The sequence below is a fragment of the Crassostrea angulata genome, chromosome 5 (genome assembly GCF_025612915.1).
Source record: "Crassostrea angulata isolate pt1a10 chromosome 5, ASM2561291v2, whole genome shotgun sequence".
NCBI lineage: Eukaryota > Metazoa > Mollusca > Bivalvia > Ostreida > Ostreidae > Magallana > Magallana angulata.
The window spans coordinates 36,700,256-36,724,756 of NC_069115.1; the positions used below are offsets into that span (position 1 = coordinate 36,700,256).

General features: G+C 31.8%; 1 protein-coding gene and 2 pseudogenes across 1 annotated transcript; 1 reads left to right on the forward strand and 2 right to left on the reverse strand.

The window, feature by feature from the left end:
• Window positions 1-278: 278 nt before the first annotated feature.
• On the forward strand, window positions 279-889 carry LOC128185387 (uncharacterized; annotated as a pseudogene).
• Window positions 890-19,454: 18,565 nt separating this feature from the next.
• LOC128185093 (uncharacterized) lies at window positions 19,455-20,652 on the reverse strand. Its single transcript, XM_052854771.1, has one exon. It carries the CDS (start codon window positions 20,555-20,557, stop codon window positions 19,469-19,471), a length of 1,089 nt encoding a protein of 362 aa, XP_052710731.1. The 5' UTR covers window positions 20,558-20,652; the 3' UTR covers window positions 19,455-19,468.
• Window positions 20,653-21,506: 854 nt separating this feature from the next.
• On the reverse strand, window positions 21,507-22,262 carry LOC128185094 (uncharacterized; annotated as a pseudogene).
• Between the last annotated feature and the right edge of the window lie 2,239 nt (window positions 22,263-24,501).

The following is a 24,501-nucleotide window of genomic DNA, read 5'->3' on the forward strand; positions in this document are numbered from 1 at the left end:
TTTTGATTTTCATTTTGCATCAGCATTTTGAATCGGTCTCCACAAACAAATAAGAAGGAACGTGAGACTGTTTGATGAAAAGAGTTATGATTTGTAATTAGTTTAGAATGAAAGCCGATTTAACTGTTATTGCTCAGTTCCACAACCCATTCCTTTAGGATAGGTGCAGTTACTACTGTAGCTAAGAAAGGTTTATCAGATGAGGAAATAAAGTTTTCAGGGAGATGGAAGTCAAGTGCATTTTAAACTTATATCAGGTCTCCACTTACATGTTCCAAATGAATTTTGCAGGGATAAGATGTTCATTCTGGATAGTATGATCCTCCATTGTAAGATATGCAGGAATTGCAGCCTTAAGCAGTCCAGGGGGACAGGGCTTAGGACTCCAGACAAAAGGGACTGACATTTGGCGGCAGGGTTATGGGGGTTGCGATTTGTTGATCTTGCCTGCAAGCTCAAATGGTTAGCCCAGTTTGAGAACCCACCTAATGTTATAGTTATCTATTATGGTGCCAATGACATAGGGCAAGTAAAAACCCAAAAGCTGTTAGATAGTGTAAGGTGGGATTTACGTTTAATTGCTTCTATCTTCCTAAACACAAATCTAGTTTGGTCGTTCTTGCTGCCCAGGGTAGCATGGCGTTACTCAAACATTAGGGCAACGGAACAGACACGAAACAGGGTCAACAGGGCAGCAGCCAAAGAAATCCTAGTTTGTGGTGGAGGCTTCTTAGGCATACACAGTTTTTAGGAAAACCTAAATAACTGTACAACCGGGATGGGGAAACATCTGTCAGGTCTTGTGAACGACATTTATCTAAATAACCTACAGGGGGCATTGGAATACTTTGACAAAAACAAGGAGGGAGTGGTTTTTGCAGTGAATTAAATTCTAGAGTCCTTACAAACATGTCCACAGTGGTGTTAAATTGAAGTTGCCTAGCCCCACGAGGTGGCGGTGCCCAAAATTGCCCATGTGGCGTAATTGTCACCATCAATTTAACCATCGAACTGTTCATAGTATTTAGTGAGTTTGTTGTGGTTGATGTTGATGTGTATAGATATATCGTGTGAACTAATAAGACATTTGAGTAAAGAAAAAGTTATCAAAAAATCAAAATTATGTAATATCATCACATTTGTGTTGAATTGTGTCTGTAGCACGATTGCGGTCAACCAAGTGTGCTACTTTTCCCAGCAGGGAGGGCATACAATGTTGATATAGGGGGTTTGCCGTGTTGTCGGCTACCCCATTGTTGTTACAATTTTTTGACCACTGTGGACATTACCTGCCAACTTAATAAATCAGTTAAAAACACTTATGTTGTTGAAAATATACTAATAGAAGGTCTTTGATAGCAAGAAAAAGACACAACTTTTGGGTTTAGTCCCACAATTTGGTATGTTTAATAGTATCACTGGTTAACCTTATTCTTGTTACTCTTATATATTAGCAGTACAAGTTTGTAGAACTCAAGAGGACGTTTTAAATTGAAAGTCGTAAATGTTCGTTCATACATTGAAGTCATATATATTACCTTCACAAAATATTGTCAAAGCCAAACATACATTTGAATAATTGCTTGTTAAAATAACACATTTACCTAGCTGCCTTTAGTGTTTAGCTGACCTAAACGAAGCGATTTAAACGCACGGGAAAAGGCATGCACCCTTTAATTTGAACGACATACGGTGAAATTGACGTACAATGTACCTATATGTCATATAGGTATATAATACACCACGAATAATGCGAATATTTGAAATATTTGGAAGATAACGTACGCATAAATACAACGTAACTTTCTATGTCTCGTCCGATCTTTCTCTTGACAACTCACTGTAACGTTTATTTGTCGGTAAAAATTCTAAAGACTTTGTAATATCTTGGATAATAAAAATAAGACAGAATGCTATCATAATCTGACGTACAAGCATATGACCTTGCCTTTTATTTTATAATTATTTTATAGCATTACTGACGTGGTTTGCAACCCACATACTGGTATTTACTTAAGCAGATAGAGTCATTGTAAATAATTAAGGGAAATTCTGTCTCAGACAGGAATTTCAAAATTATAGCGTTTTTTTATAACACACTGGGATGAGAATTAAATGGATAAATCGTCCATCACCAGTACGATTTATAATGTTTAGATTATTTTTCTTGTATGATCTGATATAAACAAATTCCATGTATATTACAACAACTCCGGATACAATATATAAATATATGTCAAGTACACTGTGTAGTAAAAACACTGAATAAGAAAAAGCCCATAAGTATTAAATATAATTGTTAGCTTCATTGTAAACATACCTATTTCTATATTCATATGAAGCAGAATTTATTCAAAGACTTGTACATGCAAAACAATGAAATCACTCGCTGATGTCTTCAACTCAAAAATTGAGGTATATTGACGACAAATTATCAATAAACAATTGTTACTTCCATTCTTACATCAACTGGATATATCCCAATCAACTGGACATAAAAGACACCAGAGAGTCTGAGTAATCCCTTTCATATTTAGATATCTTACTAGAAAAATGTTTTAATGTTGGACTGTATTTTTAAAATTTAAATTGTAATAAAGTTCCATGTCATGAGTAATTAAAACTTATCAACCAAGAGAAAATATGGAAAATAAACAATTTTTGCGATAACATTCCATATACTTATTTTTCCGTCCTGAGTAATCGTCACCCGTAAGAAAAATATCCGTCAAATACCGTTTTGATTTGCTATAATTTAGTGACATCTTTTGATGTTTCTCCACTCAATCAAAGTGTGTTTACCGGCATAAAGAAACGTCTTTAAATAACCTAATCTAAATCAAATAAAATAACATTTTTAATCATAATGACTTATGTTTGAAAAAAAATTGACAATTGCACAAATATACAACTGTTTTAATGCATATAAAGTATGCCGAACAAGAATGTAATTTCGTCAAAAGTATCAGAAAGGGCGTAAACGAAGTGACTTCACGGGATAAAACTGTTAACTTTAATCATATCATAAAGCCAAAGAATTAACATTCTTCTCTGAAATAAAGGCAAAGATATCTAAAAACCGGATTGCTTGTGGCAATCCCGTCTAAAATCAGTCAGTAATTTCTGGCAAAGCTTTTGGGATAAAAGAAGAGCTATGTAGATGACGCAATCAAGATTTTTTATTGATGTTTAAATAGCTGTATAGATCATACAGTCAATATTTTTATAATGACAGTACATGTATCTTTAAAATGAAAGGGTGATTCCCCATCTTCTTGCATCCAAAATTTTTTCATGGAATTTCTTTTACCAGCATAGAGATTAAAAAAAACATGTGAAATTAACGATAAATATTCAAAATTATGCAAAAAGAAATGTTTTTAAAAACGTTCATAAACAGTTTTTTCTGTCCTTTTGTGCTGTTTTGTATCTGTTTTTAAAGCTCAGCATCATTAATGTTTTCTCAGTATAAAATATATGTTTAATGTGGGTGTTAACAAATGTAACGTGATGATCTCATACTTGTTTTGGTGATAAAAATCTGAAATCTCTTATACATGACTTTCATTGATTAAGTCGACAATCCCATTCTGAATTTAAAATTGCTTTTATTGTGGGTTTAATCCTTATTAACAATCAGTAAATCAGTTTAAGCAATTCATCAAAATCACACAATAGCTGAATATTTTACGATGCTATCGATTGTACAGGTTTCACCAGGGGGTATTATGTAGAAATATTGCGAGTCAATTTACTTTGCGAGTAAGCCTTATAAGCTCCAACATTAACCTTACATTAACCCTTTATTAAAAAAAAAACGTTGTAATATTGTGCCAAGACAAAACTTACTCGATATTGCATCAAAACTTGTTCTGTCTTGGCATTTTGACTAAACTTTTTTTTCAAAAAGGTACATATTTTATTACTGTAAAAAATTATCAAATGATTCTAGACCAAAAATTGATCCGTTGATCTATTTTTATTTATTGTATTAATATCTCGTTGAGACTTTAATACTATTTGAAAGTAACTCTAGTTTTTTAATTCAACATAAACTACAGTTAAAGTGTTTTACATAAACAAAAAAAATGTTATAAGAATGTTTCAGTTGAAACTTCAATTGTCATCATATAGCATTTACTTAACGTCCAAATATCAGCAAAAATGTATTTATCCGCTTTAACTTACAGCAATTTCTAAAAAAATTAAACAATAATTTTGACAATGTTTTTTTTATATGTTCTGATTGTAAAAGGCTCGAAATGAATCGAATATTTACTCCAGATTAAATCAAACACATTTGATGCAATTCACTAATCAGGAGCTTTTTGTTTTCAGTTCATAAATCAAAGTTATATAAAATCAAGAATTCTGTAGACTGCCTAAGGATGACACTGGCTGGTTATACAATAATTGCACAGACATTGAAAATACAAATGAAAATTGAAATACACTTCATTTTGCTGTTGTATTATAATGTAAACGTTATATCAATCTCATTAATTTATTATACATGTAATTCTTTTAGTCTGCTACATGAACACTATGAAAACGTGTAATGCTGTTTGAATTACCCAATTATTTTACAATTATACACTAAAAAATTCCCCTCAACAACCTTTTAGAATTATAAATAAATCCATTTACCTTGGATTTCATTTATACATGATCCATTCAAATTATTCACTCTGTAGTACAAAATGCGTGGATATTATTTTTATCGAGCCATCTAAATGTTCTGTACAAGGACGGTATTTAAAATACCCGAACAGGTGACTGAATATATAAAACTGTCCTTATTCACACGAACAGGTAATATCAATGTAGATCACAGTGTATATTTTAGATATTCATTTTAATGAATGAAATCAGACGCTTTGAACGACGATAAAACATAAAGAGAAAAATAAAAAGCACTGATTGCCTCAGCGACAACAGAAATTGCTAATTTTGAAAAAAAGAAGCAAATATAGAAAGATACAATACATGTATATTGTAATTGTGTTATTGTAAATGGAGCATGTTTAGATATATCATTTAGATAGTAGATGGATTTTCCTGCTAGATATCGTGTTGATTTTCCCACTACTCCTTTACATTATAAAAGCTTTATTGGATTTGAGCACACCCAGACCAAAATTGTTACTCATACTATCAAAGAATGATTCCTTAGACCTTATTTAAAAAATCAATTTTTTGTCTTTTCCTTACAATGCCATGAAACAAAATATTATTCTTCTTATCACTAGTACAATATACATAATATCTACATAATTATTGATTTTATATAATATATGATTTGTGTAAACATAATGTTGACTTTCTCCAAATTAATTGTCTTACTACTTAGGACAAGAGAAAAAATATGTATGCAATTTTTTAGCTACAATATATGTTAATGTGGTAAGGGACCAACAACGACATATATTTGAAATTAATAAGAAAATAAGGTCATTGCAAAATAATGGCTTAGGAAAATGTAGTAGCAATTTACCAAATCTATATATCTTTTTCACACATCTTTTGTGAAAGTCAGGTTAGTGTCATCATACATGTATAACCATACTGTATTTAAGAAAAAAAACTCCGTAATAAATATTTTTTATATTAAACTCTTCTCTTCTATGCAAATCAATAATATTTCCTCTTGTGGAACTTGTTTTGTTTGTTTTACAGGTTAGTTATATTCGCTTTCATTTAATACAGACAAACAACATCCGTTTAATAAATGTTTGATATAGTGATGCCATTGGTGCATTTTTCAAACTTGAAGTATCATCTCTAAAGGGACTTTGCGCAGAATTTTACTGCATGAACTTGATTGTACCTACCCATGGACCAGTCTCCTACTATTTGTGATTAAACAGAAGACGGACCAACCCCGAATGATACTGCCTTCCATCCTGAAATTTATCCGCAAATCTAATCTCATCCCTCAAATTTATATTATCAGGGCAAAATTATGATCAAACAATATTAAAAAAAATACATTCTCTAAATGAAAGTTTTACCTGTTTTTTGATATAGAGCTTAAGTTGGGGTAGGTATACTTTCATTTACATTTGACAAATACAACATTTTTATTTCACCGCGTCTTTACATCTGAGACAAATTAATACAGATTTTACATGCTTTGTAAAATTAAAAAACGAAATGTATAATTCACCGTATACACGAAATCTGTACCTAAAATAAAAATGATCACGGATTAAGAAAATGAATTTAATTTAATAACTTGGTTATGCACTCAGCAAATTTCAAAATTCATGAAATGTTAAATCTGGCGTCAAAAATTGTAAGCATACATTAGTTTAATTCCGTTTTTATAAGTCTATCCAAAGAAATTCTACAGCAATTTATATTTATGATTTATATTTATTTATATTTAAGGCAGCACAGCGAATATACATAAAATTGGTGGGAATTTCTAAAGAAGGCTTTTGAGGGCCAAGTAATTACGTAAAAAAGCATCCACAATGGAAAAGAAGTTAACAGTTTCAGTTTATCGATTTTTACTGCTTGTTTAACTAGAATTAAAAGAAAGGGACAACGTATCGAATACTTTTTACGCACAAACTGATTTAACAATTCTAAAATATGTACTATAAGATTGATTTTACATAAAAGTTTGGGTAGAATTATTTTTAATCTTTAAATACAAATTATTAGGAATGGTGAGAATATGTAAATGTTACCATTTTAAAATCAAAACAACAGATGAAAATCTGGGAATGGGAATAACCCATGTTTTTCGTTCGTTTGTAAGTTTGTAAAACATAGGTGCAAGGAGACACGTTAAAATGACGTTGCAATAAGTGTGTGGTTGTTCCGAGTCACTGAATGCTGGCAAGTTTGTCAGTTTACCTGGAAAGATATAATGATGTCATTAACTACAAACTTATCACGTTAATAAAAATCGGTATCTTGATTAACTTTTAGGTGAACATGCAATCATGGTTAATCTTTATTTTTTTGGGATTAAGATTTAATATCTCAGTTGCTTCCGAACTTCCCTTGTGATTTAAGGAATACAGATTAATTCATTTTTTTAAGAAAATACTGTTAATACCAATTTTTTTAATGCCTTATCAGTTTTAATTTTTTTAAAGGCATTTCCTAGTATACACACTACAACACTTCCAAGTGTTTACTCTGAAAAAAAAAAGATTAAATTTGAATAATCATACAATAAAATGATATGAAATTTTTAAAATTTCCTAACTAATATGTCTTATCGACAATAGGACAGAAAAAAACCCAATATTGATTGAAATCAAATACTTTTGACGAAAATTAAAAACAAAAAACTCGTTTTTTCAGCATGTTACATGTCAATTGTGACTTTTATTAATTGAAATTAGTCTTTAGATTTTTGTAATATAAATTAGTCTTTAGCAATAGTCTCAAAAGAAAAACGCATAAAATATGCAGAAAAACCATTGGGGAAAACCACAGAACCTTTTGAATGTTGGTGTCTGAATTTTTTGTACGACATATTGTATGTACTGTCTTCAAACCTACTGTTTTTTTTGTCCTCGATATTGTATTAAACGATGTGCAATCCATACAAAGAGTTTTAGATCCCGAAACAAAGTATTAGGTCACGATCCAAGTAATAAATGAATATTATGAGAGCGCGCTTCCTCCTCGTTGACAAAATACATGCTTGGAAAGATTAACGCATTTTCAATTAGTTTGCGTCTCTCCCAACAGATTGCAAGCACTAAAAATAGATACCTTATCACTAAATATGAGGTATGGTTATTGGATTTTAAAACTAAATAAAGTATGCTGATCTACGATGGCACAATCGCTTACAAGTACATATCTATTAGGAAATTACTCGGTGTGTTCGTATTAAATAGTGTGAAACAAAGTTAATAATCGTAGTTAAATATATATCACATGCATTTACACAAGTCAACATATTAAACATACAGACACGATAACGTAATAGGTTAGCATTGTAACTTAAATTGCACGTCCGTGGCAATGAATGTCAATAAATAAAGAATTTACAATAAAAACAAATTACCCTGCATCAACGGAAAAGAATCTGAAAAAAATCTTAGTGGTCAAAAGATTGTTCCATGTTCTTTGTTTCGAATACTAAATAACATGATGATGTGTTATCATAATCATGAGGTTAAAAACTTTTGCAAGATTTGCAAGCATGATCCTTGCACTACAGTGAATTTTAGTGCTAACTAAGGGAATTTTAGTGCGCCAAAGAAGGCTATTTATTTTGAGTCATTCAATTATATACTTAAGAAAAAAGTTTGTAGCACACGGTAGTCTAAAAAATTTACATAACCTGGCCCCACAATGTTCAATAAAGTACCCCTATTCACCTTTGACAAGCTACAAAATGCATTTTGGGTTTTGATCCAAAATTTCCCGTTGTCACCCGATGCATATTTATAAACAATTAAAAGGGCGAATCGTAAATGACTCAGCCATATTTGTGCTGAGTTAATAAGATGCGGGACATTATTCTTCACTATGATTATTCATAACACAGTTACCGGGTCAAGAAATAGACACGATTTATCATAGCGTAGGAAGGCGCCATATTTGATCAATTAATAATCATGACACGCTTTGCTAGTTTGTTTGCGACATGTACACGAACAAAAAATAAGGGGCAAAAACTAAGAATGCTCGTTTTTTCCCCCTTGAGTGTTCATAAAACCATTGTATATGTAAACTCCAACTTTTTTGTTGAATATCTTTATAATTAGAACTTGTATTTTAAACTTTTTTTAAGCCTGTACTTTATCACATATATTTGCGGGAAACATCTATGAAGTTTGGAAAGTCGTGCATAATTTTAGACTATTTGAATAACCTTGAGGAGATGCGCTTTCTATGAAGATGTGATGTAGGGAACGTACTAATAAGGTGAATCTGATGATTACTTTCTGACCAATCAGCATTCAAGCAATCAATTGCAAGCTATCTTTTCTTTTTCCATTTTGAGGTGAAATCATGTTTGTATGGTTGTACCGATTATACATGTTTTTGCAAATTTTTGTGGGGTGAATGGAAACAAATAAAACCAATAATGATTCTTATTTTGATGACAGTAAATTATATGGCAATTGAAAGGAAAAGTTAAAGACTTGATATTTATTTATGATTTAAAATTATAAAAAAAGAGAATCACACTTAAATGGTTTCTCCAATTTTTTTTCTTAGGTCTATTACAGTTAATTACGTTAAATTTGTATTTAGATAATAAAAAAAAAATCATCATAAACTAAAAAAGTATGATATATACAGGCTGTAGTAATTATATTGAATTTTCACGAGATCCGAATATATATTATATTATCACTGTATGCGTGTGCAATACCATAAGAACATATGTCTTGATTTATTGTTTTCAATATGTCTGTACACATATAAAGTAGAGCCCCGTGATCCACATTTCTCAAGCTTAAACAAGAAAGAGTAAAACGCAGTCTCAAAAATATAGCAATATTATTCATTTCTAAATACCATGACGAACGTTATTATTTGTCGAGATAGTAATCTATTTTTACAGGTTTTAATACAAGTATTTATTAACCATGGAAATTCGGCTTTTTTATCGTCGAATGTTTAAAGATGAGTTACACCACAATCGCTAAAAACGAGAAATTAGATTTGAGATCCAAAATTTCAGTTCATTTAAATACAATTGCTTAAACATTTGAAAGTACTGCAACGCTGGGCGAGCAAAGCGTTAACACGATGAAGCTGTGTGGTTCAGTTAATTGAAATGTGACTGAATATTTATAAAATGTGATTGAATGGTAAGGCAATGTCATTCAGTCACTTTCTTGTAATTTCAGTGAACATTTATCTGAAATGACTGAATGACAGAGTTTTATTCAGGGTTTAGGTTTGATAAAACTGCACTACGATGTTTATATACGTAATGTTACGCCAATCAATCCTCACTTCAAGAGTTACTCAAGAAAACTTAAAAGGTGGTGGTCTATTTTTTCCTTTTACAACAAGCTATGTAATTTCAATTTCCAAAAATACTTAAAAATAATGAATTTAATATGACTTCCAGCACGGGTCAATGTCCACATTGGTTCCTTTATACGTCCATTGATAGTTACGTTATGCTATAAAGAGGTGAATTATGTGATTCATATGATGAGCATATGATTACTTATCTTCTTTTATGTGTATAAAATCGTCATTATTTTTTATGTAGACAAATTCATCTATCATTAACTATTTACTTATTTATTTATCAAAGTTTAAATATAAAATAAATTGTCACTGTGCAAGATTTTTGAACTAAATTGAATTGTTTGTGCATCATCTGTTGTTAAGTTGAGATAGCTAAAAATAAACTCGGTCAGAGTTATTTAGCAATGGAATCTTGAGAATTTAGAAATGTGCACCCACGTGTACCTTTCCTTACTTATTAATTCAGATGTCAATATAAGAAAAAGTAATCAAAATACAATAAATAATAATGTTATTGAATTACAAAGCAAAAGACGTAACAGATTACTGAAATAGACCTGTGCCTTTTCAAACCACACCGGTTCATTACCTTAATTTTACATATTTAACGCAAAAGATTAACACTTTAATATACCTAATGTTATTTTTGGCATTTGAAAAAATGCGAATGAAAGAAAGAACGTTCATGCTTTGAACATTCTCGTTAATGTATACCCCATCCTGTTATTATTCATTTACAGGGTGTATATTTTATCTGACGCCAGTTAAGTTCAAGGTAATACCTCTGAATGTTGAATCATATTTACAAACTGTGTATTTAAATCCAAAAATGTAGACAAAAATATGTTTGTCTGTCAAAAGGTACTTTAGAACAGATTAGTACTGCCACGCCACATGATTTACAATTATATAGAAAATATATCAATGTTCTGTGTCAAACGCTTGCCATTATCAATCATGTACATGCAAATTATAATGTGTAGTGTGAATTACAGACGAGACAACTAAACGTTCCGCTTAGTATAAGTAATAAACCTTTGGGTGCTCTTTAAGATAATTATTGCATTTGCATCCTTTCAAAGGAGTTTAAGTTCATTACGCTTATTTTGGAAAGAAAATAAGAACATGCAATATATTTTAAAAGTAAAGACACATTGAAAAACAATGAAGTGAAACTAATTAATAGAATTATAACCCCAATAGGACCATAACATCATTCAAAAAGAACCAGAAAAAATTATAGATGCAACCTTGCAACTGCTGTGAATTAAACAAAAATAAAAACAAAACCAAGCTGATGGTGGTGGATGTAATTTTTATATTGTATATAGATAAATAATTCTGCACCAAGGAAAATAATCTTCATGATTTTAATTGTCTCCATTGCAAACTGGCACATTTTTTATGATTTATTTGAGTTTTAAATATGACATTTGTTTAATTACATATATTTATTGCAAATTAGTGCCCCCCCCCCCTTCCCAATGGATTGATTTGTGCTTGTTTGTATTTTTAAGAAAAATATTAATGTTTCGACCTCTTTGTAATAATATGTACTCTACTGTTTGATAGATTTTTAAAACTGTTCCGTCGGTAGTCATAATTATCAGTTTTAGCTAACTAAAAGATTGATATATATATATATATATATATATATATATATATATATATATATATATATATATATATATATATATATATATATATATATATTGAATAGAGAAACCGAATAACACAATGTTAATGACCTGATCCATTATGAAATGTTTAAAAATAAATTTGGGGATTTCATGAAGGCCGCCTAACACTTTATTGGTAAATAATTATTTTTAAAGGAAATATCAATTCATCAATTCATTGGCTCTTTTTTGATAATTGTTATTTAGTATATTAATTGCACACAATTCGTCGTAATATCATAGCAATAAAACTTTAAATCGCAAACAGTAAAGGTTAAAACTGTTTACCTTCAAATAAAAGCACGTCCACATCAAAGACTGATTTTTTAGTTGTGTATTTCTTGGAAATTATGTGGGAGTTAAAACATAATACATGTATTTAGTCTTGTTTATAACTAGCTCAAAAAGCTCTTAAAACCTCTTAAAATGTGACTAGGAAAAGGTTGCATGTGTAAATTCATGTTTTGGAACCATAATATGAAATGTCTACAGCAATATGGTACATGTATAATAGAATTTGTTAATACAAACTCAGAAATATCCCAACCACGAATGAACGCATGCAAGGTCTATTTGCCATTAAATTGCATCAACAATGCCGTCATGAGGTTGTTCGACTTTTAAGAAAAAGGTAGATAATCAATTTATGTCAAACGTCATTTAAAATTTATTTTTTTAAGTGGAATTTTATTGTTTATGTAAGTTTTGTAAGATACCCCCAAAGATAACACAAAGCAAAAAAAAAAATTAGTCAACTTGTCGTAAAACTCCAAAACACAGAAATTATAGATGTCTTTGTTGCTTGAATAGCGTTTACCCAGGATTTTTGTTTACCAGAACGTTTTTCGTGTTTTTCAAAAACGTTTTCAAATTGTTATAGCTGGCAAAAATTTGGCACATTTCTCTAGCATAATACATTCCGATGTTCATATTTTTACTATACAAAACACAATGTATACAATGTTAAGCATGTTGTTTTGTATTTGTGAGAAATCAACGGCGTGATATTGCAAGACGTTTAAGAAGTAACACTATTCATCAATCTAGACGTTATGAAATAACGATACATGGCTCCGGTTAATAAATAGACATGTTCAAGTTTTTATTCTATTCACTTAGGATTTGTCATCACTATCATATCCAGTTATTTTCCTTAAAACTCTTCTTGCGTGGCATATGGAGGCACACTGTTGATCATCAATCCCCACCCCCCCCCCCCCAAAAAAAACCCCAAAAAAACCCCAATGAGTTTGATTTAACTGTACAGAAATGTTTACGCTGAAAGAAGAGCAGATACTTAAATACATGGTAAGCCACTCGATGGTGTTTAAAATTCTCATATCTGTTGATACATTAAAGGTGTTTTTTTAGCATTCTGTAAAGACAAATCTTCTTTGATGTTTGATATATCAAATTATACACAAAACAAAACAAAATATCTGCTAATAGTGTATAAACATATTTCCACACTCGGCATTAAAAGATATTGTAGAGAAGAAATGTTCTCATTAAAAAATCCACGCTTTAGGTGCAAAATACAGCTTTATATGACACGTTGACGAGAAGTTTTCAGATGAGACAGAAGGAAAACCGACCCCTTAAAAGTCTATTGTAAAGACATGTTACATACATTGCATTTTACAGAGCATGTTCTAAGACTTCGTTTATAGTGATTTTAGGGTACATTTGTCAGCTTTTAAAAGAGCTATATCATCCATAACTAACATTCAATATAAAGTTGCTAAGCAGCTAAATCTTAGTACATTGCAATTGATTACTTTAATTCTATTATTATCGATCTCTTCATCAAGTTGAATGTACAAATTGATGTGGGAATTGTGAATTGTACTAGCGTATACAACTAAAACACAATTCTAAAAAACAAAATTCTATCCACACAGTAAAATATTACATCAAACAGGAACGTAGCTGTTGAAAAAAAAATCAAAACTAATCGGTGTAAATAACCTATATATGAATAAACCTCAATTAAAGTTATCTTATAATGTAACATGTTATTACAGAGGATAAACAAAAACTTCTACGTGTACCTGTATGTGTAGATTACAAGTTGAATATTTTTGCCACACAGCATATTGTAGCCATGCGGACGTGTACTTTTAATTCTAATTGGTTTAATGTTATTCTTTAGGTTGTCTTTCTTTTTCTGCCGCAATCTTTATCACTACAGTCAAATACACACTTCATGTTTTATATTTGTTGTACATCATCGTTTTTTTATAATAATATGCACATGAAATAAAGAATTCTTATAATTGTTTTGTGATCAAAATATCTGCCGCCCACTTACTTTTGTATCAAAAGATTTCAAGCTGTAGAAAAAATAAAAATATTTGTTTTAAGAAAGCAAATAAAAAATATTAAATGCTGGATCTTATGGGTACTTGGCAATTTCAAGCTTGTACATGTAGATACATGTAAAAATATACATGTACATTTCTTAATGAAAAACTTCGTTTCGTTGAAGTACCCGAAAGGTCTAGGCATTTATTCTCTATTATTAATATGTTAATACATTTCACTTAAATTATGCAAACAATGAGGATCAAACCTATGACATTTGATTAACTTTGCGTAAAATAAGTCGATTATGATGGATCAAATCTTTAGAACTGAATACAAAATAACATTTAATATATACATTACTTAATATGTAAACTTTTAAAATCCAAGGTCATAAAACTTACTAGAAGGACTCTTAGATACATTCACCTGTACATCTATATAACACAGGTAGGTATTTGTAAATGTTAATTCTTTAACGCTACGCAATTCTACTTTCAATTCAAAGAATGTTAACTGAATTAACATTAACAAACATTGAGTTTGAATCAATAGAAATTTTATCTCAGATAAAACAGTTTTATCAATATTGCAAGAAAATGCAGTACATTTCTACTATTGACAATTTACCATCAAACATTTACAGAAAAATTATTAAAAGTCAGATATGATGTTATTACTCATGTTAATTGAAATTTCCATAATGTGGATTCAGTGGCATTTACATTCCTGTAGATATATAATGCTGTTGAACTTATATAATGTTTGTATGGCGGAGTAACATCCTAGCTACTTCGCCATGCAACTTTAAACATGGGACCACATTTCCCAAGGGAATGGGCTTACGACCTGAACCCATTCCCTTCGGAAATGAGTTCGCATGTTTTAGATGTGCATGATTTTGCATATTTTTCATAATGAAATCCAGAATTTTAATGTTAAAAACCAAAGTGACAATGAATTATAGTAACTTAATTTGAATACGTATTGACTTTTTTTTCTATTAACCTTTGTCTCCATCTTTTGAATAAAGGGAAAAAAACCCTTTATTTATGTAAACAGTTATAGATAAACTCATTGATTTGATGATGGATTTTTAGAATTTAGTTGGTAAACATTTATACTCTTAAGTTTCCTTTAAACGTAATGTCAGGAACATTCCACTCAATGCCAATAGACATTTGAACACATAAGATCACATTTACTGAGGGAACTTTTTTAGATCATAAATCCATTCCCAAAATTGTGTTCCTGTGTTTCAGATGCATGACGGAGATGGTATCACTCCAAACCCCATCATGCAAAAATTATAATTTATTGAATCTAGCTGCAGGTCTGTAGCCCCGGTCAAAAAATTGGATAGACGACCTGGGAGTTACAGCGCTACCCACTGAAAAAATGTGTATTCTATTCATTGCGCACACAGACGTGCGCTAGTTTTGGAGTAATTAACATTATTTATACACAAATTCTGTGAAAACAAAGGGTACCATTAAACTCTTCATGAAATTTACTACTTATATCGTCTCATTACTGACTGGGACCTACAGACCTGCAGCTATATAGAATCTGCTGCATAATATGTCTTATTGAATTCATTAATTGCCTGTTAATCGAAATTATGAATATTATGAATATGTCCAATATGAAGATGCAATATCATCATTTAGGACGTATTACATTTTCCTCATCCTCTGTAGCCAAATGTCCGATTCGTTATTCTCATTTAGCATCGGACAATGCTTTTTACCATTATATGCTTGATAACAGATTGTCAAAAATTGGCATGTTTTACTTTTACTTGCAGTATGACTGTATACTTTACTTAAAAGAAAACTACTATTGATTCAAATAAAAAAATTTCTTTATTATTTGTCCTTTGAAATGACAAAAGTAATGCACACCGTTATCACAAACTCACGAGAGAGAGAGAGAGAAAGAGAGAGAGAGAGAGAGAGAGAGAGAGAGAGATGTTTTGCTTGCCAGTCATTTAAAAAAAATACCAAAAAATGGGAATCTTATATAGATTGCAGAGATAAAATGTTAGAGTCAAGATTATCAAGTGATTTCCCGATTATCAAAGGTTTGTGTTCCTGTGAAATGTTAATGTATTATAATTAAAACATATGTTTTCATTAATGAAAAAAACCCAAAGCCTAGTCATTAACAAAACGCCCCATTTTTCTTTCCAGTAATAATTTTAAACTGACATTTGATAATTATTTTAAAACCTTGTAGTAGTTTTTGCATCCATGAAGTGGAAATGGATGTATTTTAAAATAAACCATTGATCTTAAGTTAAATTAAATAGGACTTAATATCAAACATACACATTTAGGTAATTGACCACCAATTTAAAATTGTGTTAACAAAACCTTCTAAAGCAGAGTATTTTTGTTAGTGATATAATTGATAGAAATTACAAATAAAACGATTTATGTTTTCTCATGCTGCACAACCTCACCGCAGCTCCGTTTTTGCTCTCTGATAAATGAACTCAACACTTGTGCATGATGAAATATGTCTTTTATTAAAAATGACGAAAGTAAAGAAAAATATAAACAACATAGTAGGGGATCAGACCCAAAACTGTTCACACAAAATGTTAAATAACTTATCAATATGCTGATCCCCTTAAAATACAGAAAAACAATATTTTGTTCAAAATTATATACAATATATACAAAACCAGCAAAAAGATGGCACCTCAAAAATAAAATATGCCATATGCAAAATAACAATATTTTGTACATGTGTGCAGCTTTCGAATATTGGAGTGGAGAAACGGGGATGGTGGTGGGTGTATCAAAACATTACTCGTGCTAACACTCTCATAGATGAAGACAGAATGACCCTACTCTCACTGGTCAGATACTGACCACATCAAACCACGTGATCGTATCGCTTAATTTGATTGGCTATTTAATTAAATTTGGGGAGAATTACACCATGGAATTTTTAGCAATTACATTATAGGTCACTGGGAGGTTTTTAGACTAGGAATTTGGGCTAAAAATAGACATGGACAGTGACCACTGCAGGGAAATTACATAATATGGCCAACGACCTCTACAAGGCCTGGGAAAGAAATGCAACTTATCTAATCCAACATAAACATGAAAAATACAATAAATCAGCATATAAAAAAAATAGCATTCAGCACATAAATACAATTATTAACATAATTGTTGTTTTATGTTTTCTCATGCTGCACAACCTCACCGCAGCTCCGTTTTTGCTCTCTGATAAATGAACTCAACACTTGTGCATGATGAAATATGTCATTTATTAAAAATGACGAAAGTAAAGAAAAATATAAACAACATAGTAGGGGATCAGACCCAAAACTGTTCACACAAAATGTTAAATAACTTATCAATATTCTGATCCCCTTAAAATACAGAAAAACAATATTTTGTTCAAAATTATATACAATATATACAAAACCAGCAAAAAGATGGCACCTCAAAAATAAAATATGCCACCAAATGTGAATTGCATAATGACAATTGGCAATTCCAGTGTGCCATCCAAAGTGAGTTGTGCACTTGTTGATGCTGATATGAACACATACACAAATCACAGTTTATAGTCAAATGTACCAACAGTTTAACACTGACTTGGCATACTGTTACCAGCAGTTACACACTGACCTGGCAATAAGTGCATATAATTCATTATACTATCACCCGTACAAATGTAACATGAATGGCAATTCCAAGGTGATAACCCGCAGGCACTCTAATAGACTAACTATTAAGTTGTACTAACAATTTCTAAAGACACAATGTGCAACTAAAAAATAGCAGTTAAACACTGACCTATCATTACACATTACTACACCTGTAAACATACTATAACTAACAAAATTAATTGAGACACCCTCCTTATTTTACGCGCAAGATTCTTATGGAAAAAGTAACAAACATAAGGACATTTTTGGTATAGATCAATAGCAGCAGTTAATCACTGGCCTGCTATAAATAAACTGCAGGGGTAAGAAAGAATGTAGATACAAATAATTACAGTTGAAATGAGTGTATTCTAATATATATGTGTAATGCATTGGAGTTCCAGCGGCCTAAATGCTGAATAAAACTCTCAGAATAGCCTAACTGTGCAGCATGTGTTGCTGCCACTATCCGAAAACGCCGAAGTAGATGCATGAGGCACTTTTCCTTACTGAACTGTTTATTGATTACTTCTACCACTGCCATACTATCTGACATAAATAAGATTTTTTTATTTGCCATCTCTGAATCCCAAATTTCCAAAGCCAAAACAATTGGAAACAATTCTTTTATGGCAATTTGCAAAGGTAGAGTTTGTGTCCACTCATCAGCAAACCATTTTGAACCAAACACAGCAGCAAATCCTAACAAAACCAGAAGCATCTGTAAATAGTCGCGTGACATCTGAAGATTCCCATTCCTCTGGAAAAAGAACTGATTTTCCATTGAAATTTTGAAGAAAATCTAGCCACATGGCTAAATCAGCTCTTACCTCATTATTAAATTTTTTTTGATAATAAGGTTTTTTCACACCTATAGTCAAGTCAATCAAACGACGTAAAAATGCCCTACCAGGAACTACTACCAAACAAGCACAATTTAAGACTCCAATTAATGATTGAAGCTCCTGCAAAGTAACTTTTTTACGCCTACTAAACTGATATACAAGAGTCCTACATTTTTCTAATTTGTCTGGTGACAGCCGACTCATCAAATCAATAGAATCAACCTAAAATACCATAAATGGTGATGCATGTTACTGGCCAGAAAGTTTTCTTATCATTAATTGGAATATTAATCCTTCCACATAAATCAAACAAATTCATCAAATGATTTTTACATTTTTCAGACTGAGGAGGTCCAATAAAAAAGAAATCATCCAACATATGAGACATACCCCCTGCTTCTAGCTTGTTTAACATAACCCATTGAAGAGCTGTACCTAACTTCTCAAATATTTGACAATAGCTACTTGTCCCCAGTGGCAAACAGCGTTCGTAGTAGAGCTGACCTTTCCAAGTAAACCCCCCCCCCCCCAAAAAAAAATGATAATCCTTTGGGTTCACGGGGATTATTCTGAAGGCATCCTTTATATCTGTTTTAGCCATAAGTGAACCCATCCCATATTGATGCACCAAACTGAGCATCGTATCAATTGAAACATAATGAACCTGAGAGTATTCCCTAGGTATATTAGAATTAACTGAGTCCTGAGCAGGAAAGGATAAATCATGAATGATTCGAAACTTGTTTTGCTCGGATTTTGGTACAACCCCCATAGGAGAAGTTTTAAAAAGAGGTAAAGGGGGTCTTGTGAATGGGCCAGCTATCCTCTGCTTACTTAAACCCGTATGAATGTAATCTTCAATAACTTCTGGGTGCTCATATGTAGACTTATGATTATGAGGAGGAGGAATGGAAGGGAACTTAACACAGCCTCATCTACACCCAAATGTAAAGCCATTCACTAACAATTTAAATTCATCTGCCTCATAACCTAATAGTTCATTGTGAAGTCTTAACGGGTTTACTGGAGTTGGAAGAACCAGCGCCATTCCTGTTGGATGTGATAGATTTGGATGACATGTTTCTACACTGAAATCGGGGGTGGGGTCCACTACAGGCTTGGCAAGTATGGGCGAATCGACAGGGTAGGGAGTTACATTTTTGCCCATTGTTATAATTGTAGCACTGTTTTGCCCGAAAGGGCTGCTGTTTACCATTATAAGCTTGGAATTGGGTAGGAGACTTTAAACCCATAGAGGCTACCTTAAGTCGCAACTCTGTTACTACTCTCTCCCACGGCAGGAGGGATGTCTCTCTTATTTTCCTAAATGACTCATCATACATTCTCCAGGGTTGGTCCCCATGAAGCTTGTGAATCTCCCTAATTGTAAACATGTATTTTAACAATTTGCATGCCTCATGGGGAAATTTCTGTAAGTAAATTGTACTGAATACCAGAAAAGCATCTGTCCATTGATGGATTGTAATAGGTGTTTTATGTGAAGCCGCTTGTTGTAGCTCAATTTTCCCCGCTTGTACCACAATTGAAAGGGGTTCATCTCCTGAGGTCGGCAATAAATTTTTTAAGTCAACAAATTCATTGTTCCAAATTTTAAGTTTCAGTTTGGAGGAAACTGATGCTCCTAGAGGCACACAATCTGATAAGTGAATTTGAGGGCTACTAAAGCATGCATAACTACTACCCGTACTCTGAGATAAATTGCCTGCGGGCTCACCTGTGAACACATTATCCAGTAATGTTCCCAGTGCAGAGGCATGAATTGTGGCAGCGGCCGGTATAGCTTCCCCAATTACTGGTGCAGTATCCTCAACAGAATTCACCATTGGAGGTTGCCCAACACTTTCACCGATGTTTTGTTTCTCACTAGCAGCTTTTTGTTGGTTTACAATTTCTTTTGCCAGAAGTTCATAATCAAGATTTGATAGCACATTGACAGTGTCAGTCTCCGCCTGTTTTCGGATTCTTTTTTGCCCTTTTTTCCCATTATGTACTTCAGTTGGTGGTGTTAGTGGTGGTACTCCTCCCGTTGCCACATCATCTCTCCTGGCTCTCTTTTTGGGTGGCATAATGGCTAAATATATAATAAGAATAATAAGTATGAATCCTATCCTTTCACATATATGATTAGCCTAACCCATAAGCATTTTTTCATAATAACTTTTGCATTAACATGATTTCAACCATGTACTTGGTATTTTGACCTGATAGTTAAGCGAATACCAACACAGATTTTGATATCCATGTACATGTTAACATAAAATTCATAATAATAGGAACATGTCCCACTGACCATATGGGTAACACAGACCCAGTGTTCCTTCATCATTATTAGTACATGTAGATCCAAACATTTATGTAACTAAATAGTCCCAACAGGACTTTAATTACATGTTAACATTAAATTCATAATTGTAAGGAACATGTCCCACTGACCATATGGGTAACACAGACCCAATGTTCCTTCATCATTATTAGTACATGTAGATTCAAACATTATGTAACTAAATAGTCCATCATGACTTTAATTACATAACACTATTAACATTAAATTCATAATTGTAAGGAACATGTCCCACTGACCATATGGGTAACACAGACCCAATGTTCCTTCATCATTATTAGTACATGTAGATCCAAACATTTATGTAACTAAATAGTCTGAACATGATTTTTAATTACATGTTAACATTAAATTCATAATTGGAAGGAAACATGTCCCACTGGCCATATGGGTAACACAGACCCAATATTCCTTCATCATTTTTTAGTATGCAAACTCACCAAACATAAAATTTATCAGTTCCAGCCAAAACGCTTAGTTCAAAATGAAAGGTAAAACTTAAACTGATACTCATCAACATGAAAAAATCACGGATTTAAATTTCAGGGAGTTAAGACATAAACTGCCCCTACACTGTCTTAATTAAAACAAATACAATGTAAATATATATAAATATGGATATATATATTTACATATCATTGAATATCATTATTCTACAGTGGTAGCACATAAGATCTAAAATCATACTGGCCTCAAAACTTTTGAGTGCAGGATCACCGCATTCCTAATGCTGCGGCGAAACTTCCTCATGGGCTGGTCCTCGGCAGGGGTACACAGCAGATGGACACCATCCGGGCCTAAATAATGAAATTCCTTCCAAAAACCCCCGATGTCCCCAGAAATAAATTCCACCAAAGGGCTCAGCAAAACGTTTCAAATGTTCATTAGGAACTAGTCTGAACCACAAAGACGTTAAAATTTTGGCATGATGCAAACTGCATTCGGCGAATTAACTGGCCTATTATCACTAATTTTACTCCAACACCATCTCTTAAATACTGTCCAACAGATATGATATCCCTAGCTAATTTCTCACTGTTTGTACTTTCACAGATATCATTTTCACCAATCTGTAAAAACACCACATCAGAAATTGAGTCAAAATGCAGAATCTCCGCCCTGAAGACACGCTTGCTTAATCTCTAACCGCCTTTTCCTCTAAATGATACTTTAAACACTTTAGGGTCCAAATTCAGATTGTCTGTTTCTGTCTGCATACAATAATCTCTTAATCTTCTGATGTAAGAATGTCAAATCACGCACACATTTAAAATACTCATTGTTTACATATTGTACCCCAACCGGAACCAGCAGAAATAATCATGCGATATCGCATACAACAAAAAACTAGAAACTGCGTTTCAAAAACCTACTGTATCAAAACATTACTCGTGCTAACACTCTCATAGATGAAGACAGAATGACCCTACTCTCACTGGTCAGATACTGACCACATCAAACCACGTGATCGTATCGCTTATTGGCTATTAAATTAAATTTGGGGAAAATTACACCATGGATTTTTAGCAATTACATAATAGGTCACTGGGAGGTTTTTAGACTAGGAATTTGGGCTAAAAATAGACATGGACAGTGACCACTGCAGGGAAATTACATAATATGGTCAACGACCTCTACAAGGCCTGGGAAAGAAATGCAACTTATCTAATCAAACATAAACATGAAAAATACAATAAATCAGCAAATAAAAATAATAGCATTCAATACATAAATACAATTATTAACATAATTGTTGTTTGTTTTTATCTTTAATGGATTTCTATAATCTTTTGAGGTAAAAAAAAAAGCATAGGATACAGAATTATAATGGTACAATGAAAACGGATAACAGGGATATATTAATCATTTGTTGATTTGCTGGTGGGAGAGATAATATTATTGAAGCCATTACGATACTCAACTTTGCTGATGAAAACCATGATCAATTAATTATCTATCGCCCGAAAGTAAATTTCGGGAGAACATTTTCTCATTACAGAATTACTTGGAACGATTTAAATTATTCTATTTATTACGCTTTAACTGTTATCCTTGAGGCGTTATATTCTTTAAAAAATATAATTCTCAACCAGTTTATCATGATTATTGCAAAACTGATAATTGTTCATATTTGTGTCCGAATTTAGGTTCAAACCTTATAGTAATGTCTCAAATGAAATGAATAATTATTACTCTAGAATACTAACTCTGTTTACAGTTTTTCACATTGTCATCTTTTGAATGGGCCTGTCCATTGCAACACATCTCTTTCTGCTTTCTGTAAATTCTATTTGAATCAAAAAATGACACAATTTGAACTCACGTTTGTTAGAGGATGTTGAACACACAAAGATAAGTTTAAGAAACGCCGTGAAATATCTTAATCTGTAATTGAGAACCTCAAGTGACCAGTTTTGTTTCACTTTAAATAAGAGTTAATATTTGATTCAAAACAAAGTCAATTTAAGCTTTACGTCAAAAAAGAAAAGCTGGTACGGTCAAATCCATCCTTTCTTTTTTAAACTTAAAAGAATATTGAATTGCAAGTATGGAATAGAACCAATGAGTTTAACTAATAGTTGTTTTTATGTATATGATAGGTAAAACTCATTGTTTTGAATGGCCGTTTGTTTGGATAAATCCTAAAAAAGATGTGTCGTTATCGTACAAAATTACAACATATCATGACTTTTCATCAAAATTCCTTACCTCTACAACATTCTACTTTATGTCCCAGTTGATATTTATCGTATACTCCTGACCCCTTACAAGAAATCTAAATCGTTGAATTAAACTTTTCACCCATAATTTCATCATGCTTCTTGTACACACACTCATTTTCTACAGCTGTAATATTATTCAATATAATATTTCTGCTAAATGTTTGAAGTTTTTGTATTTGGTTTAACAAATAAAGAAAACATACCAATATTCTTTTCACAATTTACATAAATCGTTATACAAAGAACACCAAATATTACTTAAATTATAAAGAACTTTTTTCGTTTTCTGTGGCAAGGAGAATGTAAATATATGCATGCACTACTCGGCTTATATATTCTACTTTTGTAGGACGTTCAAAATCTCCCGTTTTGGCCCAGTATATGACATGTTTTTATTCATATTGTAACCAACATTGGAAAAAGCCGATTCGTTTAAGGGAATACGGATCTTATGTTTAAAATGTTCGTTTGAGTCATTTACTTTACTATTGAGTCTTTTAAATGTGTTCATGGGTCTTTTATCTGTTATCTCGATGAATTATTGTTTTAAATATGTCATATCAGCCAGAGTACGAGCATAAAAATTAATCAGACTTTTCAGGAAAAAAATGTACGAAATAAAAAAAAGATCTACATGAAACCATAAATGATTGCATTTTCGATTAGATTGAAAACCTGAATACAGATGAACACTAAATGCTGTGTACGATTCCGTACTTTTCAAGTTCGCTTTAATTGCCTCTCTGCCATGAACACTATTTATTTATTATGCATTCAGTTTATTTTTATTGACTTCTAGTTTTAGGTTTTGTCTTTTAAAATATATGTAACAGAAAATAATAGATTTTATTTCATTTAAAAGAATAATGTTCATATTAATAATTACTATATATATATATTTTATTAAAATTACACAATTTACTGGTAACGTTTACAGACAGTGTAC